The following is a 25,287-nucleotide window of genomic DNA, read 5'->3' as shown; positions in this document are numbered from 1 at the left end:
GAGGTGGAGGAAGAAGAGGTGCAGCAGCAGGAGGAGGAGAGGAGGAGGATGCTGGCGTAGTGGTGAGAGGGGACAGAGCTAGCATAGGTTAGCCTGGCGTTGGGGTCATGGTGGTGGAGAGAGGAAATGAAGAACAAGAGAGAGAGAGAGAGAGAGAGAGAGAGAGAAAGAGGTCGCCTTTAAACACCACACAAAAGCTGATAAATAATCTGTTGTGTTGAACAATATTGACTTGTTTTGTTTTGTGTTTTTGTTTTGTGTTGTGATTTGTTTTTGTTTTGATTTGTTTGTTTGTTTGTTTTGTGTTTTTGTTTTGTTTTGTTCTATTTTGTGTTGTTGTTCAGGTGTTCGATGTTAATTACCACACCTGTATCTCATTAACACTGCACCTGTTACCTGTGGGGGTGTGTCTAATCTCCAGGTAATCCCTATAATAATCCTAACTCATTCTTCTTTTATAATTAAACTTTATAAGATATATTAACTGTTATATAATTCCTGAGGATATATAATTATAGGTCAGGTCAGGTCAGGTTAGGTTAGGATAGGTTAGGATAGGTTAGGATAGGTTAGGTTAGGTTAGGTTAGGTGAGGTTAGGTTAGGTTAGTTGTAAGTTGGAGGGATGCTCGACTTGGGAATCCCTTTGTTTCAGTATTCAGGCTGCGATGAGGCTGAACTGGATCAAACTGACTTACACACACACACACACACACACACACACACACACACACACACACACACACACACACACACACACACACACACACACACACTGTATATACGTTTCTTACATATTCATATTCTCTCTCTCTCTCTCTCTCTCTCTCTCCACCATTTCCCGGGCTCTTTATAACATTTGATAAGCTTAATAACCATAATTAGGTTGTTTTCTGGTTGGTTTTGGTTGTTTTTTGGTTGTTTTTATTGTGGTTGTTACGTCAAGAGGAGAGACGGGGATAAGTACGATTGAGTAATGTGTTTTTATGCTCGTGTTAGAGAGGCGTCTTAGTAACTGTGGCGGCCATCTGTGTTGTTGTGTTGATGCGTTTTTGTTTTGTAGTGTGACGCGCGCTCTCTCTCTCTCTCTCTCTCTCTCTCTCTCTCTCTCTCTCTCTCTCTCTCTCTCTCTCTCTCTCTCTGGCATTTTCCCATAACACCATCAAGCCCAGGCGCAGACACACACACACACACACACACACACACACACACACACACATGATTTAAGGAATTATGTTATCTTGTCCGAGTGTGACCCTGGGCGTCACTCACCAGCTGCTGAGAATAAAAAAAATAAAAAAAAATAACAAAAATAGTAAAAAAAAATAGTAGAAATAATGTGTTCTTGATATTTCGAAAGGTTAGGTTAGGTTACGTTAATCAATTCATCTGATGATTAAACACCTTAACTCTACCTTGTCCGGTTAGCTTAGGTTAATTTAGATTAGATTAACATGAGTTTATTTAGTTATCAGGTGAAATAAACTAACCGAACCTAACCCAACCTGACCTAACCTAACCTAACCCAACCTGACCTAACCTAACCTAATCTAATCTAATTCTTGAGGTAATGTTATTTTCTCTATAAATAATAATTAAAGATAACCAGAAAGTTGTTTTTGAGGTAAATTAATCAAGTTATCACACAGGATGGAGTATTTAAAGGCCTCGTGTTATTATACTGTTGGTGCTTTAATACGTGATGTTTGGGGGGTAGTAGTGGTGGTAGTGGGATGGTGGTAGTGGTGGAGGTTGTGGTAGTTTGTTGTGGGGTTGGTGATGATGGTAGTGGGGAATAACTGAATGGTGGTAGTTGGGTTGGTAATGGTGGTGGGGATAATTGTGGTAGTGGTGGTGGTGGTGGTAGGGGACTGATGGATGGTGGTAGAGGGAATATTATGTAGGAAACTGGTGGTGGTAGTAGTAGTGAAGGTGATAAGACGACAGCTGGCCCAGTATAGTGTGTGGTAACCTAACTGACTCGCTTCCGGTGTTTTGCCTGGCCTGGCTCTGTCCAAAGTGTCCAACCAACCTGTTACTGTTGGCCTCTCCCTCCCTCCCTCCCTCTTTTTCACTCTCCCTACCTCTGCCTCCCTCCCCCTTCCTCACTCTCCCTCATTCTCCCTCTACCTTCCTCGCTCACCATCTCTCTACACACACACATACAGACATATTTCTTCCCTCTACTTCTCCTCCGTTCTCCTCTTCTCTTGTCGTGTGTGTAATAATAATAATAATAATAATAATAAACGGTTTATTAATAGAGTTGCAGCCGGTGGCTGAAAATATACAAACTTACATGTGATTTAGACATAATGATATACGTTGAATACATTTACAGGGCTGTACAGTACATAAATCAGGAGTTGTTTACTATTTTAACAATAGATGGGATGGTGCTGGTCTTATATCTATCAGTGCGGGCTCTTATGGGCTGAATTTTTTTGTAGTGGCGGACTGCGCGAGGTAGGTGGGGGACTGCCGTTGGCAGGAGGTGGCGAGGATGGTGCAGTAGTCTACTGCCAAAACTTGCTATTGCATGATGGTGGAGGTCACTGATGGATGGCATTTCCAGGGTGGAGAGAGCGTTGTTGTAGCCGGAGTAGTCTGCGCCGAGCATGATTCTGCAGGTCCTTTTCTGTACCTTCTCTAGCTGACGTTGTTAGGTGGAGTTGAGAGAAGACGACCAGGCTGGTGACGCATACGTTAGTTTGGGGAGAATAAAGGCGTTGTAGATGGTCCTCAGCTCTGGCGTGGGTGTCCCAAGTGATCTGAGTCGTCGTAGCATGTAGAGTCGGTTCGAGGCTGCCTTGATTGTGTTGTTTACATGGGCCTTCCAGTCCAGTTTGTGGTCTATGCACTAACTGGAGAGGATGGGCACCCACTGTGACTGCTGGGGCTTGCACTGGAGTGGTGGCGGTATTGATGTGCATGACTAAGGTTTTGGTGTGGTTGATGGTGACCTTGTTCTCCGTAGTCCATGCCTGTAGCCTGTCCAGGGTGCCTTGGAGCGATGAGTAGTCCGGTGAGGTGTTGTCCACTGTAACCCCCACAGTGCAGTCATCCACTTACTTCCACCTGTGAGGAGTGTGTGTGTGTGTGTGTGTGTGTGTGTGTGTGTGTGTGTGTGTGTAAAAGGCATTATCCACTTACAGTGTTCAGGGTCTTGATATGTTGGATGAGTGCAGACCGTATGTGGGTGGGTGGTGAAGGGCGTGGGTGGATGGGTTGAATGTGAGGCCCACCCGACTTAAAGTCCAGTAGCTCGTAGGTCGTAGTCCCTGTCTGTCTGTGTGTCTGTCTGTCTGTGTGTCTGTGCTTGTCTGTTTTGTTGGTAGAGGGCGTTCACTTCCTGGTGCAAGTAGTAGAGAGAGAGAGAGAGAGAGAGAGTAGAGAGACCCCACCTCCCTCCCTTACTCCCTCCCAGCACAACACGCTCCTTTGTGGTAAATAAGTAAGAAGTTTAACCTCACAAGAACACCTACCACCATCACAACCACCATTACCAACATCCTACCACCATTACTACCACCACCACCTACCACCATCCGCACACGTTAAATGTCATTGTACTTCAGGTCTTCTTGGTCAGGGGAAACGGGGGGTAGGGTGGGGTGGGGTGGGGGGGTTAGCTCTAGGTGAGGGAGTGGAGGGAGGGTAGCTCTAGGTGAGGGAGTGGGGGTATGTAGAGATCTTTATCCTACCTGTGTGTTGGTTGGTACGTTATCTGTTTGGGGTCATTGTTTAATTTGCTGTTTTTGTGGTTTTTTTTGTTGTTTTTGTTATTTTTTTATTATTGTTTATGTTATTGTTATTATTGTTGTTGTTGTCGTTATTATTATTATTATTATTGTTATTATTATTGTTATTATTATTGTTATTATTATTATTATTATTATTATTATTATTATTGTTATTATTATTATTATTATTATTATTATTATTATTGTTGTTATTGTTATTGTTGTTGTTGTCGTTATTATTATTATTGTTATTATTATTATTATTATTATTATTATTATTGTTATTATTATTATTATTATTATTGTTATTATTATTATTATTATTATTATTGTTGTTATTATTATTATTATTATTGTTATTGTTATTGTTGTTGTTGTCGTTATTATTATTATTGTTATTATTATTATTATTATTATTGTTATTATTATTATTATTATTATTGTTATTGTTATTGTTATTGTTGTTGTTTTTGTTGTTATTGTGGTGTTATTCATCTGTTTTAAGTGTTGTTATTATTTTACGGGTTGTGTTATTGCGCAGGTTGATGCCTGGTGACGTTAACTTATCTTATGTTATCTCTAGTTTTTGCTTCTCTCGTTATCTTTCTCTCTCTCATATCTCTCGCTGTCTCTCTCTCTCTTGTGTGTGTGTGTGTTTTATAGTAATGTCGCACTCACCACCACACTAACTCGCAACCATCACACACACACACACACACACACACACTCTCACCACCACACACTCACTCACCACCACACTCACCCCGCCACACTATTATCATCACCTTGCAGTTATGTAGAGATACCTCTGCTTTTCCCCCTCCCCCCCCTTTACCTCCGTCCGTGAGAGCAAATGTGACTTAATGTTTTTATATCAGATATAACTGTGGCTTTGGGAGAGATTCCTTGTGTGTATGTATGTATGTATGTATGTATGCATGCATGTATGTATGTTTAACCACATTGGAGGTAAACTGGTGTACAAATGTTATGTTAGCAGGGATCATAGAGGTCACAATTTTACAGTGGGGTTATATTGTGGATAACAGTTAATAAAGCAAGGTTGTGTTAGCATGTTGGAGGGGGGAGGGGGAGTACTTTTTTTTACGCTAGGTTAGGGTTAGGTTAGGGGAGGGTTAGGTTAGGGTTAGGTTAGGTTAGGTTAGGGGAGGGTTAGGGTTGGGTTAGGTTAGGGTTGGGTTAGGTTAGGGGAAGGGTTAGGTTAGGTTAGGGGTGGGTTAGGTTAGGTTAGGTTAGGTGTGGGTTAGGTTAGGTTAGGGGTGGGTTCGGTTAGGTGTGGGTTAGGTTAGGTTAGGTGCAGTGATGTGTGTGTGTTATTTTTTTAATAGATACGGGTGATAGGTTTGGTGATAACGGTGGTGTTATAATTGTCATGGTGATATAATAATGGTGATTAATGATGACAGGAGGCGTAATAACTAATAATAATGATAATAAATAATAACTGAAACAATACGAATTATAATAAATGGGAGTGACATAAAAGATCTGTGTGTGTGTGTGTGTGTGTGTGTGTGTGTGTGTGTGTGTGTGTGTGTGTGTGTGTGTGTGTGTGTCTGTGTCTGTGTGTATGTGTGTGTGTGTATCTATAAGTAAAGTTGACTCACGGATGCTGTACTCAACGTTTCCCCTCCTCCTCCTCCCCCGCCTTGCCATATCATAGTTCACGAGTCATGGCAGTAACAACCTTTGAATACCTGGGAAAAAAAATTATGGCGGATCTTGGATTACCTGACGAATCTTTTTACTCTTAGATTAGGATTAGGTTAGGTTAGGGTTAGTTGCGTTGGGTTTAGGTTAGGTTAAGTTGGTTGTGTTGGGTTGGAGTTGGTTGGGTTGGTTGTATTTAGGTTGGGATTATTAGGTTGGGTTGATTTGTGTTGGGTTTAGAGTTGGAGGTTAGGTTGGTTGTATTTAGGTTAGAGTTGGGTTGGGGTTGGTTGTGTTGGGTTAGGTTAGGTTGTGTATTTACCTGGAGCCCAATAAACACATGATTCTTACTCACCTTGTTTAATGAGAGAGAGAGAGAGAAAATGGGAGGAGAAAAAGAGAATGAACTCAATACAAGGTATTCATCCAATCAGCCAATAAGAACAGAGTCAGTACTGTGCATATCAGAACAATGAACACTTTAACCCCGTGAACAAAAACACACACAGAACAACACGACTCCTGAAGTGTCACATGAATCGGTAACTCGACCCGGATCTTCTGACGTGATGAAGGAAGAAGGAATGAATGAAGGAGGGAGAGAGAGAGAAAGGAAGGAAGGAAAGAGAGAGAGAGAGAGAAAGGAAGGAAGGAAAGAGAGAGAGAGAGAGAGAGAGAGAAAGGAAGGAAGGAAAGAGAGAGAGAGAGAAAGAAAGAAAGAAAGAAAGAAAGAAAGAAAGAAGTTCATAATTACCAGGGATATACTGTATTTAGGGATCACTTAAAAATTTTCAACCAAACCTTAACCTAACCAAACCTAACCTGACCTAACTTAACCTAACCTAACCATACCATGACACCAACTATGATAAGATGTCGTCTGTGGAGAAGATAACTTATCAGTAGTACAGTCGTCAAGATTCACCCCCCTCCCCCCTTGTAGAGATTCATACTGGGGGAGGAGGTGAGGTGATTATGCTGGGTAAGTGTGTGGTGGTAAAGGGTAAAGCCAGCGAATAAAAAATGGGCTATACTGTACAGACAAACAGACAAAGACAAAGAGAAACTAGACTATTGTGGAACATGGCTGACAGGGGGTGGGGGTGGGGGGGGGTGAGAGCAATGTATGTACACAACGGAAGCATGTTATTGTCACGTTGTGTTGACAGTGTATAGCTTCTCCCTCTCTCTCCCTCTCTCCCTCCCTCCCTCCCTCTCTCCCTCCCTCCCCCTCTCCCTCTCCCCCTGCTGGTTTCGCGACCTGGTGACCTCTAATAGACCTACAAAGAATCCTATGGGGGGGTGGAGAGGGGGGTAGAGAGGGGGGTAGGGAGAGGGGGTATGGAGAGGGGGTACTGGAGGTGGTATGTTTGTTGCGAAGGAGGAAGAAGAGGGAGAGGAAGAAGAAGGAGAAGGGAAGAAGTTGGATGGATGGATGAGGCAGCAGGACATATGGTGGAGTATTGTCATTACCGGACACTGTAATTATCACCCAGGTATTGTTGTAACAGGAATCAACCATTATCACTATTTTCCACCATTATTCACCTCATTTTACCTGTTTTATACTTTTTTTTTAGTTTTTATATATTTTTTTTTTATTATTTTTTAAACTTTTTTATTTTTAGTTATTTTTTTTTATTATTTTTTATATTTGTTTTATTGTTTTATTTTTTTATTTTATACTTTTTATACTTTCCAATCTTTCTGTCTGTTTTTATTCTTGTTTGTTTATTTCTCTGTTTTTGTTAATTGTTTTTATTTTCTTTACAGGTGAGTGTGTTGAGTGTGTTGAGTGTGTTACCTGCCGAGGTGTGTGTGGTGAGGTGAGGTGTTGGTGAGAGGTGAGGTAAGTGAGAAGTAAGGTAGGTACCAGGTGAGGTATACAGGTGCGAGTAATTACTAAAGCTTCACCTGTCCACACACACACACACACACACCTGTTAGCTCCGGCACGTGTTGGCTGCTACACCTGTTACGTTACGCCACGGTCTAACCTTCCGGAAATCCTGTTATTGTGACAGTTGGTTGGGGGTGGTTGGGGTGGTGGGGGGTGGTTGGGGTGGTGGGTGGTAGTATAGTTGGTTGTGGTGATGATAGTGGTTGTGGTGATGGTGGTAGGTGGTAGGTGGTGACCGCAGGCAATGAGGAGGGACATATGGGTGTGTGTGGGTGTTGTCAGTTTACCTGTTCACCCTCCCTCCCTCCCTTTACCCTTCCCTCACCTCCACCCCTTCACGCCCCTCTCTCTGCCCCGCCTGTAACGGGACAGTCTCTTGTGGTCACTCTACAGTTGTCTGACTACACCTGCTTATTACTGTGTGTGTGTGTGTGTGTGTGTGATAGGGGGAGGGGAGGGAGGGGTGGAGGGAGGAAGGGGAAGGAGGAAGAAAGGGGAAGATGAGAGAGGGAGGAGGAGGAGGGGTAAACTAACCACTCCAGACAGACGGACAAACACAGACAGACAGACGGACAAACACAGACAGACAGGCTTCCGGGTCCGACGATATCCCACACTCACCTGTCATCAAAAACTCATTATTAAACACAGGTAAATATCTTGAGGGGTGGAAGGGGGTTCTGGGTAGGGAGGGGGGAGGGGGGATTCTGGGTAGGTAGGTAGGGGAGGGGGAGGGGGGCTCCTGGGTAGGTAGGTAGGAGGGGAGGGGGGTTCTGGGTAGGTAGGTAGGGAAGGGGGTATCTGTGTAGGAGTGTGTTCCGGGGTAAGTAGAGGGAGGAGGGGGTTAAGGGGTGGGGGGAGGGGGTTAAGGGGGGGGTAGAACTTGAGTGTTATTTTCGATAGTTTGAGGATTCAGCTTCACCGTTTATGGTTTGTTTTGGACGCACACACGATTGGACCTAGTGTTGGTTTGTGTTGTTTTCTTGTCAGTCAGTCAATCAAGTCAGTCTCCTCCTCCTCCCTGCTAGACACATCTTGCCCTCTCCTGCTAGATGCCCATTGCCCGTCACCCGTCCCTGCCCTCTGCCCCTGTCACCCGTCCCTGCCCTCTGCCCCTGTCACCCGTCCCTGCTCTCTGCCCCCTATTGTCCTTGGACAGTGACACAGACAGACATTTTGCTGTCGATTGAAATTATTCTCGGAAGACCTTTCACCCGGCGTGTGTATGTGGTAGTGTACATATAACACAAAAACGCACCACCACTTCACCACAATACCACGACACCACCACATCACCACCACACATCACCACACCACCAGGTTCTTAACAGTGGTGCGGATAAAACTTGGTGATATAAATAATGACAATAATATTTCCACACTTTACAACTTCCTTTATCCGCTCTTGCCAGTCACCTCAGAGTGTCCGTATGTGCGTTGGGGAGACGTAGATGTTGTGGTTAGGTTAGATTAGGGTAATGGGAGGGGCAATGCGATGATTGTGATGTATGTTATTGGTGTGGGGGAGGGGGGAGGGGGTGTTGATAGAGTACTAAGCTCCTGAAAAACTGCACACGAATAGGGGGAATTTAAACCATTCTTAAGTAGTTGAGATGAGGCAGCCTAACCTAACCTAACCTAACTCAACCAAACCAAATCTAATTTAACCTAACCTAACCTAACCCAACCTAATTTAACCTATTGAACCTGGTGGCTTACAGACCTGTTGCTTGAAGCCCTTATGTAGGTGTTTCCTGCTCACACACACACACACACACACACACACACACACACACACACACACACACACCAAAAAAACATTGTGATGATTCTCCTGTGATTGTCGGAGTTATTGACGTTAATTTTACAAAATTCTGCCGTGTTACTGAATGTTACTCACCTGAATGACACCTGTATGACGTCACGTGATTGCATGCAGGTAATGTCATCTTTATCAATCGTGACTGGTGAGTGTTTTGGTGACCGTGATTGTGGTGGGGTGTTTTTTGGTGATCGCTTCAAGGTCTGACCGCCGCTGAATGGTGACACAATCTTGCAGGTGAATCCTATTGTGTGTTTCGTGAAGGAGAGAGGGGGTGAGAGGTGAGGGAGGGAGGGGGGTGGAGAGGTGAGGAGGGGGGGGGTGAGAGGTCCGCTGGAGATGACCTGTGATGAGAGGGAACAGGTTGTCATTGGAGGAGAGATAGAAAGAGAGAGGAGGTGTGGGTGGGTGTGGGTGGGTGGGTGGGTGGGAAGGCAGGTCTAGGGGTGGTATAGTGGTGGTATGTGTGGGCGGAGGGGTGGGATCAAGGGGGCTGCAAATGGGATGGGTAAGGTGCAGGGCTCTAGATGGGTGGGGCAGTAGTGGGGGTGTGGGGTGGGGCAGAAGTGGGGTGTAAGGGGCAGTAGTTGGGGTGTGTGTGGGGCAGCAGGGGGTGGGGTGGGGCAGGGGGTGTGGGTGGGGCAGGGGTGTGGGGTGGGGCAGAAGTTGGGGTGGGGCAGTGGGGTGAGGGGTGGGGCAGTAGGGCGGGGGTGTGGGGTGGGGCAGCAGCTGGGGTGTGGGGTGGGGTGTAGTGGGGGTGGGGTGGGCAGTAGTGGGGTGTGGGGTGGTTGGTCTGGGCAAGAGAGTCATGCTGCAGGAAGAACTGAGGCCATTTACCCACCCCAGAGGCCATCTACTCCACCCCCAGAGGCCACCTTACCCACCCCCAGAGGCCATCTACCACCCCTCTGTCACGTCCGTTTGTTCCTCCTCGTTAAGTGGCAGATCTTACCTGACTCCTGCACTTGACCACTACCTGACCTCCTTTTACTGTTGCTGGTTAGGTTAGGTTAGACTGGGTTAGGTTAGGTTAGACTGGGTTAGGTTAGGTTAGACTGGGTTAGGTTAGGTTAGGTTGGGTTAGGTCCACTGTAGGTCACTTCCGTGTTAAGCAGGTCACTCATTATTGATTTCCGGTCCACCCGAACTGAGGAGACGTTTTGCGTGTGTGGCTCAAGGCTGATACGAAGAACGGTCACTCACCCCAACCTTAGCCACTCACCCTAACTCAGTCACTCATCCTCACTACGCTCCCTCCTTCAGGCAACACCAGCAGGAAGTAATTGTGTGTCTCTCTGTCGCCACAAAGACACAAGGTGTGATCTAGGTGTGTGTGTGTGTGTGAAGTAGTTTTGAAAGGGTGGGAACCGTATTGTAAGGGTGTGAATGGGTGTAGTAGGTGAGGGAGAGAGTGAGGGTGGGAAGGAGGAAGGAAGTGAGTGAGGGTGGGAGGGAGGAGGAAGGAAGGGAGAGTGAGGGAGAGGCGGTAGGAAGGAAAGGGTCACTCATTCATTAGCTCGACGTACCTGGCAGGTGAACAATCGATACAACGCTCTCCAAACCCTTCATAGATTACTGTTACACGCACTTACACTCAAACGCACTCACTAAACATACTTACTTTGTTAAACACACTCATTCGCTAAACACACTCACTTCCTAAACACACTCACTCGCTAAGCACACTCACTCTTGCACACACCTCAAACACACCCGCACTCAAACACACTCACACTCAAACACACTCACACTCAAACACACACTCAAACACACTCACACTCAAATACACTCAAACTCACTCAAACACACTCACACTATACCGCAAATTATGTACTCAGGTGTTTTACTCAGGTGTTTTAGTCTGCAGGTAACTTTCTGAAGGTGGAAGGCTCTTAATTAGCTGTTTGTGGAGGTGTCTTGAGGGCGTGTGTGGTGTTAGAGTGGTGTTAGATGGTGTTAGATGGTGTTAAGAGATGTGATGAGTGGTGTCAGAGCCGTGGTGTTAAGAGTGGTGTTGGGTGGTAGTAGAGCGGTGTTGGGTGGTGTTAAGAGCGGTGTTGGGTGGTGTTAAGAGCGGTGTTGGGTGGTGTTAAGAGCGGTGTTGGGTGGTGTTAAGAGCGGTGTTGGGTGGTGTTAAGAGCCGCTGTGTTGAACGAAACTTAGGGAAAGTTGGGTCAGGCAGGTGTGTGTGTGTGTGTGTGTGTGTGTGTGTGTGTGTGTGTGTGTGTGTGTGTGTGTGTGTGTGTGTGTGTTTATAATTCAGGACCTCACACACAATACAGGAAGGTTAAGTGATGGTTTTGACGTACACACACACACATACACACACACTAGCACGAGACCCGGTCCTGATAACTCCATGCAATGAGAGAGAGAGAGAGAGAGAGAGAGAGAGAGAGAGAGAGAGAGAGAGAGAGAGAGAGAGAGAGAGAGACGTGCAGGAAGTCGTAGTAGGGAGGAGAAAGAGTGAGAGAGAGAAAAGGGGAGGGGAGGTGAGGTTGGGGGGTGGGGCACTTGAGAAAGCAAGGTAGGTATTTAGGCCGAGTATCAGACAGACAGACACACATCCACTATACCTTATACCACACCTGTGAGGGGAAGAGGATTAATTGCACCAGGTATATTGAGGTGACACCTGTGGTACCTGTGTGTTAGGTGGGGAGGAGGAGGAGGAGGAAGAGACCAGAGGAGGAGGAGGAGGAAGGGAAGGAGGAGGAGGAGGAAGAGAGGAGGAGGAGGAGGGAGGAGGAGGAGGAAGAAGAAGACGAGAAGGAAGGGAGATAAGGAGGAAGGAAGAGGTAAAGAAGGCCAGTGACCCATGCCTTCAGCCACTCCTTCAGGGTACACGTGCTGCCCTGAGGCGTGAACGGTAGATAAATTAACCTGAGGGAGGAGGGGGTAGAGGTGGAGGGACAATGGAGGTGGACGAGTTCAGTGATAGAGTGGAGGGTTCATAGGTGAGGGGGGAGGGGAGGGTAGGGGGTCAAGGGTAAAGGGTTCAAGGGTGTAAGGCTCAATACTTTATCACCATGATCATTGACCCGGCGGGGGTGACCTCTAGGCCACACACACACACACACACACTCACTCACTCACTCACTCCTCACTCCACACACACCACACACACTGGACTGAATGGTGTATTGATTGAGGTGTTGTTTCTTAGTAGTGAAGAAGTGTTGAGAAAGGTGTGATAGTGGTAGTGGTAAGTAGTGGTAGTTGTGGTTGGTGGTGGTGATGGTGGTAGTGGTGGTGGGGTGGTAGTGGTGGTGGGGGTGGTAGTGGTGGTGGGGGTGGTGGTGGTGGGGTGTGGTAGTGGTGGTGGGGGTGGTAGATTAGTCCTCCAGGATCCTATCTGTCTCGAGTCTAGGATTGAGAGGATACCTAACCTAACCTAACCTAACCTAACATGAACCAGCTGACGATTAGGTTACGCTGGGATCTTTTTACCTAATCACCATCTGTCTACACTCTCAACCTCCCTCCCTCTCTCCTCACGTCCTCCCTCCTCTCCCCCCCTCATCCTCCTCCTCTCTCCCTCACATCCCTCCTCCTCCCTCTCCCTCACATCCCTCCCTCCCTCTCCCCCTCCCTCCATCCTCCCTCCCTCACATCCCTCCTCCCTCTCCTCCCTCTCCTACACCACACGTCACGTACATTATCTGGGTCCCACCCCCTCTCTCCTTCCCCCTCCCTCCCTCCTCCTCTTACCAAACTGAGGGCTTCACTTCCTTGTAGACCTCCAGTGTTTAGTTAGGTTAGGTTAGGGTAGCGTTAGGTTAGGTTGGTGTTGGGGTTAGGTTAGGTTAGGTTAGGTTGGTGTTAGGTTAGGTTAGGTTAGGTTGGGGTAGCGTTAGAGTAGGTTGGTGTTAGGTTAGGTTAGCGTTAGGGTGGTTAATCTTCAGGTAATTCCAAATAGTTTCTTTAGTGGTGGCCAAGAGGAGAAACAGGTGTGTGTGTGTGTGTGTCAGACCAAATATCAATTAAGTTCACGGATCTTCCTGTCATGACACTCACTCAGTCATTCAGGGGGATGAGGACCACACCTCACTGTCCGGGTCGGGTGGGATAACCTAACCTAACAACCTTTTAACAGGTAGAGAATCGATTATTTCCCAACAGGTAAAACAAATTTCTATTTTTTTTTTTTTGGGGAGGGGTTGATCTCCATGATAAAACCACTATTTATTTTATTTTAAACCACAATAGAAAAATATCATTAGAAACTATATATATTTCTCTAAAACTTTGTAATATGTTAGATACTTTCGATACTTTTATAACAGCAGTAATAAGATCCCAAAATATCAAAAGAAAGTTAGGGTTTATTTTTATTTTTACAACGTGAACAGTGAGTAATATTACCTGGTGTTAAGTGAACGGTGTTTGGTTACGGTAAAGAGCCACAGTAATTATGGTGGTGTTAGTGGTGGTGTTAGTTGGTGGTAGTGGTGGATGGTGTTGGTGGTTGTGGTGTTAGATGGTGATGATCGTGTTTACAATGATATTAGATGGTGTTATGGCATTGAATGGTGTTTGATGGTGATGATAGTGTTACGATCGCGTTAATAATGGTGATAGTTGGTATTAAGGTATTGTTCACTGATACCAGACACCCAGATAGACATTCTCACAACACCAGGTATACCAGGAACATCCGGTATTAAAATGTTAAACCTTTTCTCTCCATCATAGTGGTGGCTGTGATTTTCCGGTATTTTAATGACCTTCTGTCCACCACCGAAATAGGGTCGGTGTGGGGTGATGGAGGTGTGATGGTGGTGTGTCAATGGATGGGGGGTGTGGGGGAGGGGTGGTGTGTGGCAATGATGGGGGGTGTGGGGGAGGGGTGGTGTGTGTCAAGGATGGGGGTGTTGGGGGAGGGATGGATGGTAATGGGGAGGTGTATGCAGGTTGTGGGGGGAGGGTGGGGTGGTCAAGGCAGGAAGGTGGGGTGTAGGTCTGTGGAAGGAGGGGGAGGGAGAGGTTATGTCAAGGAGGGGTGAGGGAGGGGAGAGGTTTATGTCAAGGAGGGTAGGAGGGAGGTAGTGTATGTCAAGGCAGGGGGTGTGGGGTGATGGTGAGAGATCCAGTCATCACCTCACTTGATCTCTGGGGGTGGGGGAGGAGGTAGAGGTACAAACTCGTGGTATTTTGAGAGGTAATACCACCCACTAAAGGTCTTCTCTGACAGTGCATGACAATTGACAAGTGTTGCATGATGATAGCTTTGTCACTTGACCCAATAGTGATAGTGATAGTGATGATGGTGGTGATGATAACGATAGTGGTGATAACTGGTTGGGGGCTATATTTGGTAACCCCGCAACATGAATCGATCTTGTTTACTTAGCAGTGTGTGTGAAGACAAATGCTGAAGCTATATTTTTAAGGTATCACTTAAGATAATCTCTCTCGTGTTGTTATTTCTGTGTTGTAGAGGTTGTAGATACAGAGATGAGTTGTGTTGTTGTTGTAGAGGTGGGTGAAAGTGGGTTGTTTAGGTGGGTGGGTGAAGGTGGTTGGATGAGGGGTGGTGAGGGTGGAAGGATAACGCCTCTTGGGACACGCACTAACAGGCTATATCTTACAGGTTGGCACACTTAACTTTCTTCTCCGGGGGTGGGTTGGTGGGGTGGGCTGGGGTGGGTTGGTGGGCGGATGTGACACGATCCTACTGAGTGTATCGACCGTGATCTTAGTCCATTGGCTGAGGGACTTACTTGAGGGACTCTTAACACACACACACACACACGGTGGGGTGTTTGTGGTTAGACAGACTATCTTGTTATACATAAATTGCCTCCCGCCTCTCAAGGAAGGTACTGACCCCCTCACCCCTCCTCCTCACCCCCTCACCTCCTCCTCACCCTCACCCTCCCCTCACCCTCTCGTAATATCACCACCTTAATTTAATAATTCAGTAACACTACAATAAGCCTTTGTGTGTGTGTGTGTGTGTGTGTGTGTGTGTGTGTGTGTTTCCTGCTAATTAATACTCATAGTGACGTCGACCTTTCAAGGAGGAAGTGTCGACCGTGACGTCACAGTGTCGCGAGCGTTTTGTCAACAAGACTCCCAGGTGACGTGACGTGTTTATCTTATTCTGGTAACCATGACAACCGACAGATATCCGAAATAAAAGATATCCGGTAATCGGTTTCGTCTATGATCTCAGTGTTATCTTTAGTGTGTTATCCAGACAAGTGTAAGTGTGTAATCCAGATAAGTGTAAGTGTGTAATCCAAGGTAAGTGTGACGTGTAACACACCCTTACTCACACCCTTGGTCACATCACTTGGTCACACCCTTGGTCACACCCTAGGTCACACTCATAGTCACACCCTTGGTCACACCCTTAGTCACACTCTTAGTCACATCCTTGGTTACACCCTTGGTTACACTCTTAGTCACACCCTTGGCCACATCCTTGGTCACACCCTCACTCGATTCGGAAACGTGTTGGGACTTGCATAAGCGTGGGGGAACCAGCGTGTGTGTGTGTGTGTGTGTGTGCTGGGGGGGAGGGGGACTGGAGCGTGAAGTTGACCCGGCTTGTGGGACACACACACACACACACACACACACACACACACACACACACACACACACACACACACCTGCCTAATAAGACCGTGTGTTGTGGTATACCATTATTGTAGAGGTGAGGTGGGTGTGGCTGGGTGTGTGTGTTTCTCACCCCTGGTCACTGTGTGTGTGTGTGTGTGTGTGTGTGTGTGTGTCGTAATGCAGCGCCGCCCAGCTTTTCTTACCCGGCCACGTCGTCGCCTCCAGGAGAGAGAGAGAGAGAGAGAGAGATTATGTGTAAAATAGTTTAATGATTTTTTTATATAGAACATTTTCCTTCCATTATTAACCCTCAAAGTGTTAGGTTAGGTTAATGTTAGGTTAGATTAGGTTAGATTAGATTAGGTTAGATTAGATTAGGTTAGATTAGGTTAGGTTAGGTTAGATTAGTTAGGTTAGATTAGGTTAGTTATGGACCTGAGAAAGAGTTGGAGAGAGACACGTTGGAAAGCCATGACTCTGAGTGGGGTAGTCAGTATGTGCCGGCCGGGTCCCTCCTCCCTCCCTCCCCGCCAGCCAGCCACACCTGTTCTGATATGGCGGTTGTTGCCACACTCCCTCCTTCCTGGGCTGCCACACCACACTCACACACCACCCCCTGCCCCTCTCCTTCCTTCCGTCCCTCCTTTCACCCCTTCACCCCCTCCCTCCCTGCCTTCACCCCTCCTCTTTTCCCCTCTCCGTCCCTCTTCACCTTCACCCCTCCTCCTTCACCCTCCCTCCTCTCCTTCACCTCCCTCCTCCCCCTTCTCCGTCCCTCCTTTCACCCCCTTCCTTCACCTCCCTCCTCGCCTTCACCCTCCCTCCTTCCCCCTTCTCCGTCCTCCTCTCCATCCTCCATCCTCCCGCGTTTGTCTGCTTCACGCCTCCTCCCTCCATCTAGAAATACCTATAAAGACAAGACTTAATTTTAATACCAATCAACATCAGAAAAACAACTCCAGCAGAATGGAATATTTTGTTTTTTTGTTTAAATGATGGAGTCCAAACTTGGCCATAAGAGTCGACATTCACTCAGTCATATAAACCACCACAACATAGACTAACTGTGAAAACTAAAGTGATATAGATTTCACTCTTGTCTGTCTGTCTCTGTCTGTCCGTCCCTCCCCGTTAGTGAACTTCTTTGATCCTGGGAGACGTAAAGAGACTGAAAGGAAAGCTGTCTTTGTGTTGCTGTCGTTGTTTGTGTTGTTGTTTGTGTTGTTGTTTGGCAAATGTCTTCCAAGATACACCAAATCCAACTCTATCATCAACTAACCTAACCTAATCTAAGAAGTTCCTGATGGAGAGGTGAAACTGGCTGATGGCAACACTGTGTCGTCGTCGTCTTCCTTTTGTGTGTGTGTGTGTGTGTGTGTGTGTGTGTGTGTGTGTGTGTGTGTGTGTGTGTGTGTCAATAACCGCCTCTAGTGTTGGAAGATCGTGAGTTGTGGTGGAGTAGGACCTTGAAGTGTGAGGTGCGCGTCTGTGTACACTTAGCTCAAGGCCACACTCAAGAGACCCCAGGACCCGACAGGCAACAGCAGGCTAAGTGGGCAGGATATTATACACTGCAACCTGGCGATATTACACCGAAGGACACACACCCACACATACACACTAACCTTGCGGGCTACCCAACACTGCAAAACAAAACAAGCGAACACGTTATATTCACCAACGATATAAACAAAGAATCACTGTGGCAATAACGGGCAGTGTGAAAAATAACCAAGGACAATAACAGAATGGCTGTGTTTTATGATGTAAGAGGAAGCCACACTAACAGAACAGCGTATTGAATTCTCTCTCTCTCTCTCACACACACAAACACACACACACGTACGTTATGTAATATGTATACACACAATGGAGAACAGTGACACCTACAGTTGACGTGTGTGTGTGTGTGTGTGGCAACTGTCAATACCATCTGATCTGTGAGCCTTAACCTACTGTAGTCAGCCACACACGTACATTTAAGTTAATGTCAAGTTATATAAACAAAATCAATTCTCAGCTTCAAGGTCTAGTCAAGATAATAACCAAATCTAACCTAACCTAACCTCTTTTGTGTGTAACTGTCACGGTATTCCAAGGTAGACTAGAAACTTTATACCCGCAAGCGTGACATCTTCTGTGACTGGCTAAGAGACGTTACGTTACTCCACTAGGCTTCACACACACACACACACACACACACACACACACACACACACACACACACACACACACACACTCACACTACTACTACTACTACGGTTATTCCTTGTAAATGAAGATGTAATAATGCTTTCTAATCTCATTCACGTTCAGAAATAACTCAAAATACACGGAAGCTTTAAAATAACTAAATATGGTAACTTTACAAGGATGAAATTAATGTATAGTCTATATTTTTGTTTGGGTTAATATTGTTGTATATGTCAGTTTTAACCTCTAAGTGAATCTGAGTTTTTTTTTTTTTTTATTATTTTTATGTTTTAGCGTAAATAAGGTGAGAAATAACTGCTATTGGTTGGTCTAGTAAGAGCTAGTGGGTGTATAATGAGTTTAATGACGACGTTACTGATACTAGCATTGAAGTGGTGCCACAATCTGATAGCTATTCCCTCTACGAATTGATTACCAACACACTACGCTACCTTATGCTGCTTTCAACCTCGGGAAATGGTTACTTTTAAGTCTCTATTTCAAATATACCTTCGATTATATATGTCTGTTAGCCTCGCGTGTTCAATTTACTAGATTATTTACCTCCCTATGTCTTCCTGTTTATCTTATACTGGAGGACATGGATAAAAAAAGTTGAGGTAGAATCAATAAAACGCATCATTGTTTGGTTACGGTGAGAGAGAGAGAGAGAGAGAGAGAGAGAGAGAGAGAGAGAGAGAGAGAGAGAGAGAGAGAGAGAGAGAGAGAGTGAGTCTTCCGTATAGCTCTAGTCTCATACTTCATAATATTTATCGTGTTTATCTTAGCTTATTTATTGATGGGTGTTATTTTTTTTTTTTTAAGAGAGGGTCACTCCTTGCTCTTGCACCCCTGATTACTGTATATACCCTTGGCTTCGTGGGTGTAGCGAGACGAAGAGGTAAATAAGGTGTAGGAAGAGGTGTATGAAGTGGGAAGCTGTTGTAAAGAGCCTTGACTGGAAGCGATGGTTGGTAGAGAAGGGGACCTCGAGTAGCGTACAGGAACCTTCAGTGAGAGAGAGAGAGAGAGAGAGAGAGAGAGAGAGAGAGAGAGAGAGAGAGAGTGGTGGGTTGACAGTGGTAGGTATGTCAGAAGAATGAAAGGGAAAGTTATGACTGCTTAAGGACTTGTCGCCAGTAGTGATGAGAGTGACTCAGAACTGCAGTGAGTGTCTGGTGGAGGAGGAGGAGTGTGTGTGTGGGAGAGAGAGAGGAATAGACTGGTGTAGGGAAAGTTTGTCGGGTTGGGCAGGGCAGAGGAGGGGTGGGGTGGGTGAGGTGCCCGTTGAGAGGTGATCACGCCCGGGGTGAAAGGTTAGCTGAATCACCGAACGTAAACACTGTCCCACCTGTAATTAGAGTTCAGTATGATTCACACAACCAAGATGAGTATTGTAAGTATTTTTTTCCCTCTCAGTGGTTTAGGAGAAATTATATTTAATAATTTGTAAATATCTGCTGGGTTTTTATTCAGCTGGGAGTAACTTAAACCAACCTAACATTCTTGTGGTGTCCGACAGCCTGAGTAACATTTATATTTAGAACATTTACACATTAAACACAAACATCACAGGTGAAGGTTACATATACACCTGTTGGCGTAGAGTAGTGAACACCGCATCTAAGACTACAAATGATAAACTGACAACCATGAGACCCGTTGCTGAAGACTCTGTGGTTCATGGACACACATTCACCGCATTCCCATATCGAGAGTCAAACCTGTACCCAAGGCTTGAAAATGAGGCAGGGCTGAACTTAAGAGCTACATAGTGAAAGCCGAGTACAAGGCGATGGTCAAGACGTCTTTTAAAGTAGTCATAATCCACAGTGAAGCGAAGATCGTGTTGTGTGAGAGAGAGCAAGTGTGTTGTGTGAGAGAGAGCAAGTGTGTTGTGGGTTAGGTGAGGGTCAAGGAATACATAGTTGCAGTTGTGTTGGGAAATTACGAGAAATATGTATGTGTCCCGGAACTTAGCGGGGGGGTGGGGGGGTGGGGGCATCACACTCCCCTCTCAAGCCCTCCCCCGCAGAGACTAGTGAAAGGAAGACCTCTTGTCATATGTATACTAAAGACATTCACTTTGGTCGATTGATATCCTCCCACAGTTATCTCCTTAGCGTGTCTTAGGCCGTGTGGTGCAAGATGGTTCGTGACAGATAACACTACATAACGTATCAATCATTCTCTGGCCTTTATATATTTTCTCGATAGCTCTTTGTACTATTGGTAACTGATTAATCACTATCATATACGTGTTTTCTTTTGTAATTATTAAGTGTGAAATGGTGTCCGTCCCTGGGAAGATATCACCCACCACACGCCAAGCCACGACCACCTCCGCCGCGCCCACCTCCGCTTTCACTCTCACGTGAAATAACTTAAGTTTGTCTCTTTTATGTCATATAAAGTTTTCTTACACACGAGTTGCGCAATCCTTATTTTATGTGGGAAATTTAGTTTTAATAGAGCTTGATGCGGTGGTGACCAGCCGGGGGGAAACTTGGTCAAGAGTTCTGGAAGACTGAGGAATAATTGGCGATGTGGTGAGAGAGAGAGAGAGAGAGAGAGAGAGAGAGAGAGAGAGAGAGAGAGAGTGTTTGTGACAACAGGGAGGAAGAATGGGGTGGACACGAGGTCACAGCTGAAATAAACATTGTAACTTTTCTCCCTTGAGTTAAAAAAATTTCTATTATTTTAACCTTCACCCAATTCACCATTTGAAAGAAAAATATATATATATACTTCGACGATTTCTTTTAGAGACTCATCGAAAACAAATGCTAGTTATCTTATGACCCAAGCAGATAGAAATTGCACAATGTCTTCCCCTCCTATTTAATATTATACGTTTGTTTCTTTAATTGATACTGAGTTATGTAGGAGGTGTCTGAGTTGTTATGCGAGTCGAGACAATAAACATTCAGTGACGATGTTTGTGTGTTTGTAAGTCTCTGTATACACTCCTGACGATTCGTACACTCGGCCAGATAATACGAATTGACATTTACTCTGTTTTCACAATGTTGATGATAATAACGTAACAGATATCGTGAGTGGTAATCTTAATGTTTGTTTGTGATTACAATGTGTGTGCTTCCTGTCTTGAGCTACATAATCAAGCTTGTTGTGTACGGATGTGCTAGCTGGGAGAAACCCTTAAAGTCGGGTCTTCCACACTACACCCACCAGTTAAACGGAGTCATATTTACAGAACACTAATTAAAAAAGAATGGATACACGGGAATCTGGATAAAAACTGAGACTAAAAAATAATCGTAATAAAATTATCCAGTCGAGGTAGCTTGTGACTCATAATGAACTGGATAAAAAAAAAACTTGGTGCTCTAGTTATTGTCAAGTACTCGATCGAGGTAGATATTCATTTCTGCTGTTCCTCCAGTTTGGCATGAAACCTGTTCGCTGTAAGTAATGAAATATTCGTAAATTAATGGATGTTACAACATACCTAACCAGCGTATTCACTAGAGCTCATTTCTTAATTTACCATACTAATCAGTCAACAGCTGTTAGTCGTGCTAGTTTTGTTGCTGTGACAGTCCCTTTTATAACCAGACCTTCACAATACGTTGAAGATGCCCCAGGAATAGGTCTTGGGGCCGGAAACCGCAGGAAACAAGACGCTGAAAGCCTGGAACTCTTGGGAACCTGAGGTTGTCTAGGATGACGTCACCGAGTTTGTGATAGGTGACGCTGCTAGGTGAGTGTGGGGGAGGTCAAGGATGGGGCGATCACGACCATTGCTTGTGGGGCTTCCTACTTATGCATAAAAAAAAACTCCCTAATTGACGTAGGAATAACAGAAGGACAGAGGCAAGGAAGGTGGAGTTGTGGCACTATTCTCGATGCTCAGGTTGTGCGTATATGTGTTCCTGACGTTCTAAGTGTTGCTTGGTTAGCCTAGTCCAGAACCCAATGTGATGTAACGCAAGCTCAGCCCGCCACTTTACCTTGGCTTGTGGTCGTGTTCTTGATATGACTCTTCTTCTCTATAGCCATATTAAGCGTCTTTAGCTTAATAAAAACGAAAATTATTCCTATTTTAAACTTGATTTGTTAATTATCGTTCGTATTTGATCCTCTAAAATCGCGTTTGAATAATAAGATTAGTCTCCCGTTTTGTTATATGAAGTAAAATTAAAAATAAAAGTGAGGAAAGTTTAGATATTCTTATACGTAAATGTAAAATAAAAACAATAGATTGAAACCAGACATGTGTTGAAGTATGAAAAAGGTTATTGTAGTTGAAATATCACTGCAAAGTTTGTGTTTTTTACGTGTTTCTTTGTGAATGTTTGTGTACAGTATGTCATGACGAGGCGAGGCAAGGTGACGCAACATATCTCGACCCTCACGTAGTAACTAACATTCACTTTACCTTCCCCACTGCCTGTCCCTCACCACTTCCACATTAATCATATCTAACTTTCATTTATTGTCTGTTATGATTACCGTATTATAAAGTTCATTATCAATAAGACTCAGTCGTTGGTTTTTCTAATATTCGCACGTGCTATATTTTCTTAAGTAAATGCAATAGAAAGTGATCTGGTTACATGTGTATTGACCTTATGTAATTTATTTAGTTAAATTATAAAAAAAAAGTATTGAAAATTGTCGTTTCACTTACCGTAACGCACTGTATCTCCACCATACTTAATGTAGTGTTAAGATGAGCAAAATATTGTAATTTGTCTTGGCTCACCCTCTCCCAGCAGCTGTGATCAGTATACAAGCTGCAAGAACGGGGGGGCCCAGCGGCAGTAAATTAAGATTTCTCTCATAATTCACTGTTTCTATACTGTCCACAAGTTAGGTTGGTCGTGTTGTATTGTTGGAGAAGATACTACGCTGGCAACACTACACTAACCGCATCTTTCATTTAATTAAGTAATCAAGTAATCTCTCTCTCCCTTTTTAATACTGGGAAAATAACCGATATCCGTTTTGTTCATGTTGGTATTTAAAGATACCGTTAAAAGAGCGACTTCCAGGAATAGCTATGACAGAAGAATGTGTTGATGAGGAAGACGACTTGAGCGTGACTTGTATGAGAAAAATTTGAAGGTGCAGAGAAACAGGTTATGGTGTATCTTGAGAGTGTGTCCTCCTGCAGCCCTGCGAGGAACTAGATGAGATGGGAAGGGGAACTGGGTAGCTGGCGTCGAGTATCCCCTTCCCTCATGGCTAGTGGGATGTGATGGAAGGAAGGAAGGGGGACTGTCTAGCTGGCTGGGGTCAAGTTTTCCCCTTCCCTCATGACTAGTAGGATGGGGCGGGAAGGAATGGGGACTGTCTGGCTGCCGTCAAGTTTCTCCATTCCCTCATGGCTAGTGAGATGGGATGGAAGGAAAGAAGGAGGACTGTTTGGCTGGCTGGTAGACAGTTAGTGCGACAGGGTGGGAAGGAAGGGGGACTCGGGCTGGCTGGTAGACAGTTAGTGGGATAGGGTGGGAGGGAAGGGGGACTGTCTGTCTGGCATCAAGTATCCCCCTTCCATCATGATTGTTGTCTAATCTTACACCACCACTCAGGACCGGTGTGGCTGAGAAATCTTGGTGGCCTTCACATGAGGATATTCCCAGGAGTGAGGAAGACCTTACAACGGTATTTTACTTGTCTTCAATACTGTATACAACTCCACTACTTAAAAGTTTGGGCAGAAAATGAGTGAAAATATATTGTGGTGGCGGTACATGACGCAAGACTATGCAGCATAACATCTCAGAAACAAATATCCCTGATTACTGCTATTCACACACATAACTAGGCTATTCTTCCTACGTACATTGTCATGGTTATGCAAATAGTGGTATTGTGTCACCTTGGGAATACTGTATTGTATAAGAGAAATGAAGCTTTTGAGACGCCAAGGGATAAAATGAAACAATGGTTCAGTCTATCAGTTTGAAAGGTGAGACGGTGTATGCATTAAATGTTCATAATTGAATTGAATTAGTTATATACTTGTATTGGTTATTTTGTATTATTTATTTTATTATTATTGCTTATTGTAAATTGAGTATTTTTAGTGATGAGTATTCTTTGTCGGTAACTATGCAAGAATTTCCTGTTAAGTTTTGCTGCGGTAGTTGATGGTGCTGGGGGGTTGGTTAGGTGACTATTATTGGTGGTGGACGAGTACCATCTGAGCTGGCACTGATGATTGTGCCAACTGCAGCAGCAAGCCAACAAGTTTAGAAAGTTTACTCTCTTCATTTTTCATCCCCGAGCATTACTCATATAGAAATTTAGAATATCATTATAATAAATTTATGAAGCTTTTATATATCACTATACAGTAGTACAGCATAGACAAAGTGCAGAATACAGTATCAGGTTATGCCTTTATACTGTAGATGTAGCTACAGCTGTACTTGATTTATGTATTCCCAGTGCTTTGAAAAGTACTGTATTGTCTATGTATTAATTTTGTATTCATTATGTGGACTTTGATGTGATAGATATTAAGTTATACAGTATATTTCTTCTTGTATGGTAATTTAGAAGTAACAGTGATGCACAACAATACATGATCTAACTTCTACTTTTCTTTCTCCTTGCCTCCAGGTCGGCCTTGCAAACTCTGCACAAGTCAAGTTCAAGAGCTCAAGATTCCCATTACTTCTTGGGCGGCATCAACCATGATTGGGTGGGCTATTACGTGCGAGGCGTGGGGTCCGACCAGTCCTGTATTAATGAGTGGAACGCCATGGACAGCCTCGAGTCTAAGAGACCCCCCTCACCAGACTCCCTCACTGATAAGTAAGAGATCCATAGACCTACAGTGTTTCCTTCTCTCTTGTCTATGAATAACTGTGTCATATTTTATCTCCTGATTATAAAAAATAATTTACACTTGATAATTTTGGGTAAAGTTGACTATTAAGTACAGCAGCTGCTTTAATTAATGTAGTTTTGAGTTGAAATACAATACAACAATACTATATACTGTACTGCACTCTGATGGGTTTTATGATACACATTTACATACAGTATAAGCTTTCAATTAGATTACTGTAGTGTGGTTTAATGATGTGCTGTAGTGTAACTCCCTCATTTTATCCGTTTAGGGAGGAAACCCAGCTCCTCATCCGCAGCAAGTTGAAAGAAATAATGATGAGCGTTGACATAGATGAGGTCACCTCCAAGTACATCCGACAGAGGCTCGAAGAGGACTTGGCTATGAATCTCTTCAAGTTTAAGTCGTACATTGACCAAGAGATGCTGGTGATCTTAGGCCAGATGGACGCTGCAACGGAGATATTCCCTCACGTGTACCTGGGATCAGAGTGGAATGCTTCTAACCTAGAGGAGTTGCAGTCTAATGGGTGAGTATTGCATGACATGTAGTTCATTGACTGTT

At 44.7% G+C, this 25,287-nt stretch overlaps 1 protein-coding gene across 1 annotated transcript in view; it reads left to right on the top strand.

The window, feature by feature from the left end:
* The window catches only part of LOC121853300, a 50,977-nt gene that overhangs the window by 17,925 nt on the left and 7,765 nt on the right, over positions 1 to 25,287 (top strand). Inside the window, exons 2-3 of the mRNA XM_042347324.1 lie at positions 24,492 to 24,686; positions 24,995 to 25,252. Coding sequence (XP_042203258.1) covers positions 24,492 to 24,686; positions 24,995 to 25,252 — 453 coding nt within the window. The remainder of the gene's footprint in view (positions 1 to 24,491; positions 24,687 to 24,994; positions 25,253 to 25,287) is intronic.

This window comes from Homarus americanus, unplaced genomic scaffold, assembly GCF_018991925.1.
Source record: "Homarus americanus isolate GMGI-L3 unplaced genomic scaffold, GMGI_Hamer_2.0 scaffold30450, whole genome shotgun sequence".
In the NCBI taxonomy this organism is placed as follows: domain Eukaryota; kingdom Metazoa; phylum Arthropoda; class Malacostraca; order Decapoda; family Nephropidae; genus Homarus; species Homarus americanus.
The sequence above is the reverse complement of the archived record's forward strand: the minus strand, read 5'-3'. Positions and strand labels throughout refer to the sequence as shown.